The 11813-nt window shown below is 64.7% G+C and overlaps 1 protein-coding gene across 1 annotated transcript in view; it reads left to right on the top strand.

Annotated features, from left to right (window-relative positions):
- The first annotated feature begins 4 nt into the window (after window positions 1–4).
- Window positions 5–11813, top strand: part of FMNL1 (formin like 1) — a 19465-nt gene continuing 7656 nt past the window's right edge. The window contains exons 1-16 of the mRNA XM_057383170.1: window positions 5–49; window positions 6273–6356; window positions 6583–6666; window positions 6755–6828; window positions 7325–7408; window positions 7613–7747; window positions 8555–8692; window positions 8922–9030; window positions 9239–9315; window positions 9394–9487; window positions 9926–10000; window positions 10715–10825; window positions 10903–11052; window positions 11144–11245; window positions 11325–11562; window positions 11768–11811. Coding sequence (XP_057239153.1) covers window positions 5–49; window positions 6273–6356; window positions 6583–6666; window positions 6755–6828; window positions 7325–7408; window positions 7613–7747; window positions 8555–8692; window positions 8922–9030; window positions 9239–9315; window positions 9394–9487; window positions 9926–10000; window positions 10715–10825; window positions 10903–11052; window positions 11144–11245; window positions 11325–11562; window positions 11768–11811 — 1644 coding nt within the window. The remainder of the gene's footprint in view (window positions 50–6272; window positions 6357–6582; window positions 6667–6754; window positions 6829–7324; window positions 7409–7612; window positions 7748–8554; window positions 8693–8921; window positions 9031–9238; window positions 9316–9393; window positions 9488–9925; window positions 10001–10714; window positions 10826–10902; window positions 11053–11143; window positions 11246–11324; window positions 11563–11767; window positions 11812–11813) is intronic.

The following is an 11813-nucleotide window of genomic DNA, read 5'->3' as shown; positions in this document are numbered from 1 at the left end:
GCCCATGCCCGGGGCCGCCGAGCTGGAGGAGCGCTTCGGCCGCGTCCTGGTGAGCGGGGACGGGCGGCCGGACCGGCCGGGGGGGACGGCCGGACAGAGGGGTCCGGCGGGGAGGGGGCTGGACATAGCGGGGGGGACAGGGGGGAGCCGCTGCGGGGGGCTCGGACCCGCYGGGGGGGTCTCTCAGCATCCCCTGCCGGTATCGGCATCATTAGCAGCGTTACCGGCATTATCATCATTATAATGATCGTATTGTTGCTATTTCATTCTTCTATTAATGATTCGATTTATTATTTAATTGGTATTCTTATTAACACTACTGATTTCCCCGTTCCCGCCCCGTTTTCCCGGGGACACTCAGCCCTGGCCCGGGATGACCCCCAGCCGCTCCCCTCCCCCCAGCGCTCTCACCTGGGGGGGATCCAGCCCCCAAAACTCTCGGGGTGACCCCGAGTCTCGGAGCCCGGGCCGGCTCCGCCATGGCGGGATCGGCGGCAGGGCCGGAGCGCGCTGCAGGCAGCGGTGCTGCGGATGGCGATGCTTCGCTCACCTCCTCTTCCTCCTCCTCCTCCTCCTCCCCGGAGCCGGGGCAGCCCCCCGGCAGCTCTGCYGGCCTCCCGCGGGGTGGGCAGCGGGCTCTGCCGGAGCCGCGTTCCCGTGGGATGGATGGAATCTCCGCCAAAACCCTCAGAACTGCGGGAGAGCGACTCCCGCTCCGCTCCCTCCGTCCTTGAGCGGGGTGGACCGGCCGTGACCTTCGCGCCAGGAGGGCCGGGTCCCGCCACCACGCCACCCGCTCCAGCCGCTGYCCATGCCCTCCCCAAAAATGCTTCTTGACAAAAAAAAATTGCTGCTTTCATCCCCCGAGCCCCTGGCAGGAGATGGAGCCGTTTTGCCGACCCGTGCCGGGAGCAGCCGCGGGCACGGCTCCCACCGGGATCTGCCGGCACACCGGGATCTGCTCCATGGGGTCTCCCGTCCCAACCCTGAGCACAAATAACTCGGAAGCTTTTTTATCTCGTGGAGTTTTGGGATTATTTCGGGGCGAGCAGCACATCCGGAGCCGCTGCAGCTGCAGGGGGGTGATAGTGAGGGGCTCTGCCAGGCGGGATCCCCGAAATCCCAAAGAGAGGAGTTGCCATGGGATGCCTGGAGTGCCCCGCCCGTGGTGGCAGGTGGCTGGGTGAGGTGGTGGTGCCTGTGATGGCTCTGGGTGTCACAGCAGCGGTGGCTGCAACAGAGACGCTTCCGCTGCTGCTGCTGCTGGGAGGCCCCAGGAAGCGACACTTTCTGCTGGGCTGGGAAATCCTAAACCWAGAAACGGTCAGAAGAGGGGAAAACCCCGCTCCAAGCCCTCAGCACCACTTTCTGTGCCTTCATCCCCAGGGAAAGCCCTTTTCCAGGGGAAGGGAGCGCCCAGGGGGCTGGACATGCCCAGACGGGAAGCGGGAGTCTTGTGAAAGCCGCTGTCCCAACCCCGCTTCCTCCTTTCACAGGTCCCTTCCCCATTCTCGTGGCTGTGGGGGCAGCAGAACCCCGGAGGGGGGTTGGGGACAGGGGGTCCCTCTGCCCTCACCTGCCACAAACGCCTTCCCTGACTCTGGTTCCAACTTTTCTCTCAGTGATGGAGCAGGTGGTGATGAGCTGGGAATCTCCCGGTGGGACACGRTCCAGACCTGATATGTTGCCACGGTTACGGTGATGCCGTGAGAGCTCAGTGCAAACCAGTTCTGGGCTGGACATCCCAAACTGGGAGAGCTGATGGTGCTGAGTCTTGGCAGAAAAGCCCAKGGAGGAGCCCAGGGGATCCAAACTGCTGCCAGGAAGGGGATGGATACACCCACTCCGTGCCAAGAAATGGGGAATCGAGTTTCCCAAAACTTTATTCTCCAAAAATTGGCTCCTTCCCAGCTGGGGCACTGTGGCAGATGTCTCTTTGGCAGAGTGATGTGAGGGTTATCCCGTGCCAAGTGGTTTGGGATGTGCCCAGGTGGCTTTTTGGGATGAAGCAGAGGAAGAGCATCTTTGCTGCTGGGATGGGGATGCTCAGATGTTCCTGCTCAGAGCAATCAGGATTTTTCCCGAGGCATTACCTGGGAATATGTGAGTGGAATTATGAGTTGAGGCATGTCAAAATCAAACAGGGCCTGACAGGGTGGGGGCTGCTCCAGCTTGGAGCTTTTCCTGGTGGGGGTTCTGCTGCCTCTTGCCCCAGGACCTGGGAGCGTGAGGCCATCGTCACCATTGCAGACGTTTGCAGATGTTTGCAGATGTTTGCAGATGTTGCAGATGTGCTGTTGGCCCCAGCAGTGGGACGGGTGACCAGCAAGCCCCGGCCACAGCATCGGCCTCGGCTCAACCAGGAAACACAACAGCTCCTCAGCTTCCTGCTGGATCCATCCCCAGCCCGGTCCCGGTGGCCGAGGCTGGCTGGGGGACATGGGGCTACGGTGGGGTGTCCCCACAGGGGCTGTGTGCCCTGAGTGGGGAGGGGAGTGACCAAGTGGGCCAAGAGCTGCTGGCTCAGGGCCTGGACAGGGTGGTGGTGCAGGAGCCCCCAGTGCTGCCAAATCCAGCCCCGGGTGGGTGAACCAGGAGGGATCCCAGTGCAGGATGGGCAGGCGGGCAGGCATCCAGCGGGGTTGGGGGCACGGGGCTGGGATCAGGCTCCTTTGCCCAGCCTGAGCTGCAGCAGCTTCTGCTTCTTCTTAAAATAGAGCTGGAGCCACAGGAGGCAGTGGCTGCCCACCCCTGCCACCCCCCAGCCACCCCAGGGACACATCTGCTCCACTGGCCATCCCTGCCTGGCATTTGGTGGGTTTGGGGCCTGGCTGGATCCAGGGAGCCCCTGATGGGATGAGCTGGCCCTGGGAGTGTCCCCCAGCCCCGTTTGCTGCATGTGGGGGTTGGGAAGCCTTGGGTTGGCCTGGTCCTGCTCTGTGCCTTGCACTGAGCCCTGGGAACGGGCAGGACAGGTCCAGTGGCAGTTGGGGGCACTGGAGGGGACACCAAGGCACAGCCGGCACTGCAGGGCTGGGCATGTCCCAGGGGTGCTTTGTAGCCATGAGGGATGGAGCACCCCAGGAGTGCCGTGGTCCTTTGGCCAGCCAGGCACTGGACATGTCCCTGCAGCCGGACAGAGCCCCTAAGCTGCCACCTGGGGCACTTCCTGCCCTGTCCCCTCCCCTGTGGCAGGATTTGGTGTCTGCATTGGGGTGTTGTCGCACCCCACGTGCTGCCAAGGCTCTCCATCCCCTCTCGGCGCTGCGCACCCCCCGTGCCCCAGAAACGCTGCCGGGGTTCAGCCCGGTTCACGCTCAGCCCGTCGGGGCTGGCAGCACAAACACCTCCCCGGAGGATGCCGGAACATTCTGTGCCAGCTTTGGTGCAGAGCTCGGCTCAGCCCGGCTCYGCTCGGCGCTGCCCGCTCACGTGTGGAACAAAAAGAGGTGCCTGACACCCAAAATAGCTCCGGCCCCGCCAGCCAYGAGAGGAAAAGGTTGTTTTGCACCAGAAAATGATGTTGGTTCTGCTTCACCTCGCCTGGCCCTGGTTTGGGTGCAGGGCAAAGCCTGGTGGTGCTGGGTACATTGGGATGGCACTGCAGGCTCGGTGGCACACTGTGTCACAGCAGGACTGTGGCATTTGGTGGCACCCCAACGTGACGTGGAGGACCGTGAGGCTGCTGGAAAGCCCCAAGCAGGGGAGGGATGTGGCTGCTGGGGCAGGTCCCTGTGGCTCCTCTGTCCGTGTCCCCAAAGGAGGAAGAGGAGGAAGAGGACAATGAGCTTCCTCTGGTGCCTCTGGGGTGCATGGCTGCTGCCCTGCCCCACATCACTCCCCCAGCCCTACAGCAACCACCCAGCCCCACATCACACACCCAGCCCTATAGCAACCACCCAGCCCTATAGCAACCACCCAGCCTCACATCATCCACCCAGCCCTATAGCAACCACCCAGCCCCACATCATCCACCCAGCCCTATACCAACCACCCAGCCCCACATCATCCACCCAGCCCTATATCATCCACCCAACACTATAGCAACCACCCAGCACCACATCACCCACCCAGCCCTATAGCAACCACCCAGCACCACATCACCCACCCTGCCCATCATCCACCCAGCCCTATATCATCTACCCAGCCCCACATCATCCACCCAACCCTATAGCAACCACCCAGCCCCACATCACCCACCCTCCACACATCTCCCGCCCAGCCCCACATCATCCACCCAGCCCCACATCACCCACCCAGCCCCACAGCTCCCGCCCAGCCCCACACCTCCCACGCTGCCGGCCCCCCTCCCCGGCAGGAAGCGAGAGCCGGTTTCTCGGTGCCTGAGCGGAGCCGCTTCCTGCCCCCGGCACCACGAGCCCACCCGGGGCTGCAGCCCCCACCCAGTTTGTACCCGAGCCGTGCCACATCCTGCCCGCAAGGGAGGCACCGCGGGGCTCGGGACAGCGCCACCTCCGCGGGGACAGCCCAGCGTCCCCTGCTCCACCCTCGGGCTGGCTCCTGTCCCGCCGCCAGCGCAGGGTCCTGGCGTGTGCAGTCCCACGGGTGGTGGCCCAAAGCTGGTCCGTGTGGCAGGTGCCACCGTTCCCTCTGGCCGAGGGCACCCAACATGTCCCACGGAGGGTGCCACGGGTGCTCAGGGAGCCCTGGGTGGGATGTTTGGGTGCGTGCTCCCTCTTGGCACAGCCTTGTCCCTTGTCACCACTGACCCTCTTGGAGGATCCCATCCATCCCAAGGCTCGGGGAGCAGCAGTGGGGACACCCAGTGCTGCTGTCACCTTTCCCATCCCAGAAGCCACCCAGCAGCTCCAGTGGCTTCCCAGTGAGGCCATTTCTGACCCTGCACCCCCTGCCCAGCTCTCCGTGCCCCCTGCCCCCTGGCCAAACCCAGCCCCTCCCCGCCCATGGCTCCTGGTTCTGGCTCCTTGCGAAAGCAGCTTGACAGGTCCTCCCTGGAGGCGGTGGAGAGGTTTCTGTCCCTGCCCACCACAGCAGCACCTCTCCCCTCAGACCAGCTCCTCTGTGGGCAACCAAACSCCTGGGAGATGCCTTTCCCCAAGGATGTGGTGGTTCCAGCATGGCAGGCACCCCACGTCCTCATCCTCCTCATCAGRGAACCCCAAACCCAGGGTTTAGGGGTGATTTGGGGCCGTGCGCTGCCCCATTGTCATCGTGCCAGCCTGCCTGTGCTCCCCAGGTGAATGGGACCACCAAAAACTGGGGCTTTTGGCAAAATAAATCCGAGCTGAGCTGAGCTGCAGCCTGGCCCAGGCCCATGAAGGTCACCCCATGGTGTCCCTGAGCAGAGCTGGAGCTGCACCCAGGGCCTCTCGAACCACAGTGGAGCAGTTTCGGCAGCGCCCGGCGCCATTACGAGAGCGGAAACCGCGTCACGTCCTGTGGGGGCTGGGGTTGTGCAATGGTGGCACCCGGGGACGTGGGGACACGCCAGCCCCTGACATGGTTGTCTCTCAAGCAGCACTGATTTCCCCAGACAGGCTTGTCACGCGCCCAGGACGGGGGGGACTCGGGGGTGACCCCTCGAGCACGGCCCTGGGTCCCTCAGCCATGTCACCAGGTCCCTGTCCCTCACCCCGTGTGGCCCTGCCTGGCTGAGGCCGGGCACATGGCGCACTCGTGACATGGATGGACATGTCCAGCTCTTCCTCTTGTCCCCTGCCCTCCCCTCGGGGACCCTCAGGTCACATTGCTGGTGGGTCCATGGGATACTCACGTTCCGGGAATGGTGGTGTTCCCAACCTCCTGCTGTTGTCCCCATCATCGCACCCATCTCCCCGTGCTGGGATGCTGCTCTCATTGTCCCATCAGTGTCCCCATCATTCCACCAGTGTCCCCATCATTCCACCAATGTCTCAATTGTCCCACCAGTGTCCCCATGCTGGGGGTGCTGTTCTGATTGTCCCATCCCTGTCCCCATCGTCTCACTAATGTTCCCATTTTCTCACTGAAATGTTCATGTCCCACCAGTGTACTCATCATCCCACCAATGTCTCAGTTGTCCCACCAGTGTCCCTATGGTCTCACAAGTGTCCCTATTTTCTCACTGTAATCTTCGTGTTCAACCAATGTCCCCATCATTCCACCAATGTCCCCATCCTCCCACGGGTATCCCATGTCCCACTGGTGTCCCCCTGTCCCCCTGCTGAGCGAAGCCACCCGTTGTTGGGTGAGCAGGGGGTGCTCCAGCCCCGGGGGTGATTTTGGGGTGACCCCCACCCTGTCACCCACAGAATTCCATGAACCTGCCCCCAGACAAGATGAAGCTGCTCAACCAGTACGACAACGAGAAGAAGTGGGAGCTGATCTGTGACCAGGTGAGGTCCAATCTCACGGTGTCCCCGGTGCTGTCCCTGTCCCCAAATGCCACTCACGGTGTGGACATCCACCTGGCTGCACCAAATGCTGATATCCATCTCGTTACTGACACAGCACCTCATTAACCTCATTAAGCACTGATGCAGGCGGGGTGGGGACAGGGACACTGGTGGCTGCTGGGGGACAGTGGGTGGCCYGGTTTCAGCCTCTCTCTGGGGCTTGCAGGAGCGTTTCCAGGTGAAGAACCCTCCGTCCGCCTACATCCAGAAGCTGAAGAGCTACTTGGACACGGGTGGTGTCAGCAGGAAGGTGAGGGGTCCTTGTGGCACTCCTGTCCCCTGGTCCCCATCCCAGGCTGGGCACAGGGACAATGCCAATGGCTGTCCCCATCCCACAGTTCAAGAGGCGGGTGCAGGAATCGACACAGGTGCTCCGGGAGCTGGAGATTTCCCTGAGGACCAACTACATCGGGTAAGGCTGCGGGTGGCATTGTCACCCAGCCGCTGCCACTGTCACTGGTGGGGATGCACGTCCTGCTGGCTCTGGCTGGAGGGTGACAGCAGGGTGGGAGGCTGTGGCCTCATCCTGACGCCTGGGGGGCTGAAAGTGCTGGGGTGGCTGGGGGTGCTGTGGGGTCTGAACCCCATTTTGGCTCTCTGTACCCCCCTTGTGGGCTGGGGGTGCCCATGGCCCCCAGGGCGAGGCTGTCCTGTTGTGGCAGTGGTGGCAGCGGGATGTGGCAGTGGTGACAGCAGAGMCCTTGGGCTGTGTCCCCTGTATATCAGGTTCACCATGGCACCCACCTGGCCTCAGAGAAATGCCAGTTCACGGTGCCACCTCCTGTCCTCAGCGTGTCCCACCCTCACTGGGCACTTCTGATTGGGGAGTGGTTGTGCTGAGGGTCTGGGGACAGGGGGACAGAGGATGTGGGGGGTGGCAGAGYCCGCTAACCCTCTGCACCCTCCAGCTGGGTCCAGGAGTTCCTCAACGAGGAGAACAAGGGGCTGGACGTGCTGCTGGAGTACCTCGCCTTCGCCCAGTGCTCCGTCGCGTACGTCCCCACCGGGTGCCCTGTCCCCAAAGCRGGGATCACCCTCCCCTGGGGTTCAGCGGGGCTGGGGGGTCCCTGGGGGTGCCCTCCCTCCTCACCAGGGCGATGCTCCGTGGCTGGGGCTGAGCAGAACATCCTTGAGGGGCATCTGCTCACGATGGGGTGCCACGCCTCACCTGTCCCCGTGTCCCCGCGGGCCACCAGGTACGACATGGAGAGCGCAGAGAGCAGCAGCCCCGGCTCCGACAAGGGCAAGGAGCGCTCGCTGGAGGACCTGAACAAAAACACCTCCTCGTCCCCCACCCAGGGCGCCTCCAAAACGCGGCCCCTCACTGTAAGGTAACGTGTGGTGCCGTCCCCAACTGTCCCCTGTCCCCGCGCCGTGTCCCCTGCTCTCGCCTCGCTGCACCCCCGGCCGCGCCGCGCTTGGAGAGGGGCTTGGCAGGGAGACGCAGGCCCGGTCCTAAAAATGGGTGCCCACGGCTGCTTTGGGGTTGGGGACAAAGCCACGTCCCGCTGTGTGYCCCCAGGGGCTCAGCCCTGCCTGGAGCTGGGCTGGATCCGTGTCCCCACCTCGGCACTGCCACCGTGCTGGGGWAAAACCCAGGAATAAACACAAATCGGGGGTATTGGAGATGTCCGGGGAGCAAATCGCAGCCCCCTGGTTTAAAACCGGGGCGGAGGAACGGGCCTGTGTCCCCCAAAGCCGGTCCCGGTGGCTGGTGGCTCTCTGTCGCTTGGTGCCGCTCGCCCGCAGCCCCGTCTAACCCCGCTCTTCTCTTGCACGCTGCCGGGGACGCGCTGACGGTAGGTGACGGGGCACTGGCGGGACGGGGACACCCCCGGGACCCCGCTGCTGGTCACCGGTATTGGGGACAGGGCCTGCGGGGCATCCCCGGAGGGCGGGGGGGTCCCAGGGACACCGCACCGCGGTCACCCGGCAGCTGTAACGCGGCACCCCGGGGACCGCGGGGGTCCCTCGCCGCCTGCCAGCAGCTCGGGAAGAGCCGGGGTGTCCCTCCCAGCCCCAGGGACAGGTCAGGAGGGACGTGGCACCCGCAGGGGGTCCCATCGCTTGTCCCCGAGCGCGGGTGTCCCCGGGGCGGCGCGGGAGCCCCGTTTCTCCCTCCTGTCCTGCAGGCTCTAACGCGCCTCCAGCTGCTGCCTCTCGAACCAGCACCTCCACACCCTCCTCCGCCACGTCCACCCCAGCGTCCCCTGCGGTGCCCCGGGCAGCGATGGGGACAGTGCCCCCAGGTCACCCGGCAGCTCCTGCCCGCCCCGGTGAGCCTCCGAGACCACCCGTGTGCACGAGGGGCCCCCCGACCCATCCCGCCCCACATCTCCCCCCCAGCCCAGGGGCTTCTAGATGGACACGGACGCGGGGGTTTCTCCCGTGGGTGCCCCGGTGTCCCCCCTCTCCTGCTGCCACTCCCATGCGCTGTCCCCTCCCCGCTTTGCGCTGTCCCCGCGGCCGCCCCGGGCCCCGCTCAGCCGCGCTCTCCCCGCCCAGGCTGAACCCCTCGCACAGCAGGAAGACGCTGCGCAACTCGCGGCTCGTCAGCCAGAAGGACGATGTCCATGTGTGCATCATGTGCCTCCGCGCCATCATGAACTACCAGGTGCGAGTGGGTGACACCCGCGGGGACCGCCCGGRGCTCCCCGGRATCCCCCGCGCCCGTGGGGTGGGACCGGCTCTGCAGCCCCCGGCTCTGAGATGTCCTCACTCAGCCTCCTGACACCCCCACACCTGGCGTGGGGGTGTCCCAAGGTCCTGGGGTGTCTCCAGGGACACACAGGACCCCATTAATGCTCCTTTCCCCCCTCAAGTCTGGCTTCAGCCTGGTGATGAACCACCCAGCCTGCGTCAACGAGATCACCCTGAGCCTCAACAACAAGAACGCCAGGTAGGACCTGGCCCCGCTGCTGTTGTCCCTTGTCCTGCTGTCCCCTGCCCCAAACCCTGACACCCCATATCTCTGCAGGACCAAGGCTCTGGTGCTGGAGCTGCTGGCCGCCGTCTGCCTGGTCCGAGGTGGCCACGACATCATCCTGGCTGCCTTTGACAACTTCAAGGAGGTGAGTCTGCATCAGGGACACCCGGTCCCCAGGAGGGACACCCAGTCCCCAGCAGGGACACCCGGTCCCCAGGAGGGACACCCGGTCCCCAGCAGGGACACCTGGTTCCCACACAGACACCTGTGCACTGACTGGATTTGTGCCTCAGTTTCCCTGTGTGTGGCAGAGCCCTGCACCATCCTGAGATTTGTGCCTCAGTTTCCCTGTGTGTGGCAGAGCCCTGCACCATCCTGAAAATGCCCATCCCTGGCTCGCCTGGAGATGCTCCAGTCGCAGGGCTTGGTGTCCCCATGCCAGCGTGTGTCCCCAGAGCCACGTCCCAGCTGGGCTGGGTGCCTGGCAGCACRGCTYRGGGTTGGGATGGTGTCACCATGTCCTGCCACCTGCCTGGGTGTCCCCTGGCCATGTCCCCMCTTCAGCCCCCCGCTCCCTGCCCAGGTCTGCGGGGAGAAGAACCGCTTCGAGAAGCTGATGGAGTATTTCCGAAACGAGGACAGCAACATCGACTTCATGGTGAGCGTGCGGCTGCTGGGGCTGGTGCCCTGCTGTCCCCCGGGCATCGTGTCACCAAGGCTTCTGCACTGTCCCCAGGCTGTTATGTCCCCAAGGGCTTCTAAGCCACCACACTGTCCCRTGGCATYATGTCCTGAGGGATGCTGAGCCACYGAACTGTCCCCAGGCCACCATGTCCTCAAGGGCTGATTAGCCACCATGCTCTCCTGTGGGTGGCATGTCCCCAAGGGCTGCCAGGCTGTTGTGCTGTCCCCAAGGGCTTCACTGTGCCCATGGCATCATGTCCCAAGGGCTTCTARGCCACYRAACTRTCCCCAGGCCACCAGGTCCCAAGGCCACCATGCTGTCYCCAGGCCACCGTGTCYTCAAGGGCTGCTGAACCACCATGCTCTCCTGGGGGTGACGTGTCCCAAGGGCTGCCAGGCTATTGTACTGTCCCCAAGGGYTTCTAAGCCACCACTCTGTACCYATGGCCATCATGTCCCCAAGTCCAYTAAAGTGTCCCCAGCCTCTAAACCACTGAACTGTCCCCAGGCCATCACATCCCCAAGGCCACTGTGCTGTCCCCAAGCCACCATGTCCCCAGGACTGTCTAAGCCATCATGCACTCCCCAGGGGCACCATGTCCCCAAGGCCACCACCCCCCGGTGCAGCYCCYGGGGCCGTGTCCCCTGTGCYGCGCTGGTGGCCRCGCTGAGCCCTCTGTCCCCRCAGGTGGCCTGCATGCAGTTCATCAACATCGTGGTGCACTCGGTGGAGAACATGAACTTCCGCGTGTTCCTGCAGTACGAGTTCACCCACCTGGGGCTGGACCAGTACCTGGAGGTGGGTGACACCGCGGGCGGGGGGTGCCGGGGGTGCCACCGGTGCTGACGGTGACACCGCCGGCCGTGCCTCGGCAGAGTCTGCGCCTCACCGAGAGCGACAAGCTGCAGGTGCAGATCCAAGCCTACCTGGACAACGTCTTCGACGTGGGGGCCATGCTGGAGGACTCGGAGACCAAGACGGCGGTGCTGGAGCACATGGAGGAGCTGCAGGAGCACGTCAGCCAGGTGGGCCGTGGGTGCGTGGGCACAGCCGCTGACGCAAAGCCCGAGGGAGGGACGGGGACGGGGCTGAGCGGCGGCGCCTCGTCGCCCACAGTTGACGGAGAAGCTGCAGGATGCGGAGAACGACTCCATGGCCAAGATAGCGGAGCTGGAGAAGCAGCTGAGCCAGGCGCGGCGGGAGCTGGAGGCGCTGCGGGTGAGCCGGGGGAGGGCTGGGGCTCGGGGAGCGGGCGCTCGGGGACAGCGGTGACCCGGCGGGGTTGTCACCTCTGCAGGAGCAGCTGAGCCCGCCGCGGCCGCCCAGCCCGCCGTCCCCGCAGCCGCAGGAGTGCTACCGGCTGGCGCTGGAGCGGCGGCTGGCGGAGCTCGAGGAGAAGGGGCTGGTGCAGATCCTGCGTGGGCCCGACGGAGACGTCGCCATCGAAATTGTCCCCGTTGTCATAGAAACCCCCGCAGCCCCCGTGGTTGCTGGAGAGGCCACCGCCACCACCGCCACCACACCCACCTGCACAGGTATGGGTGCGAGGGGATGACCCCGTCCCGGCGGGGACACCTGGCACGGAGCAGGGGTGGCAGCGAGTGTCAGGGCACAGAAACTGAGGCGGGAGTGCGGGGACGTGCCCGGGGAGCCGGGACGATGCGGTGGCAGAGGGAGCGTGGCGGTGGCACCGTGTTGGGACACGGTCACCCCCTCACCCACCTCTTCTTTCCCTTGCAGATGCTCCGGCTCTGGCTCCAGCCCCACCGCCCCCACCAGCACCTGC

Source organism: Malurus melanocephalus, unplaced genomic scaffold (genome assembly GCF_030028575.1).
Source record: "Malurus melanocephalus ecotype Western Australia unplaced genomic scaffold, MMel_1.1 scaffold_613, whole genome shotgun sequence".
In the NCBI taxonomy this organism is placed as follows: Eukaryota; Metazoa; Chordata; class Aves; order Passeriformes; family Maluridae; genus Malurus; species Malurus melanocephalus.
This window is presented reverse-complemented; position numbering and strand designations above follow the sequence as displayed.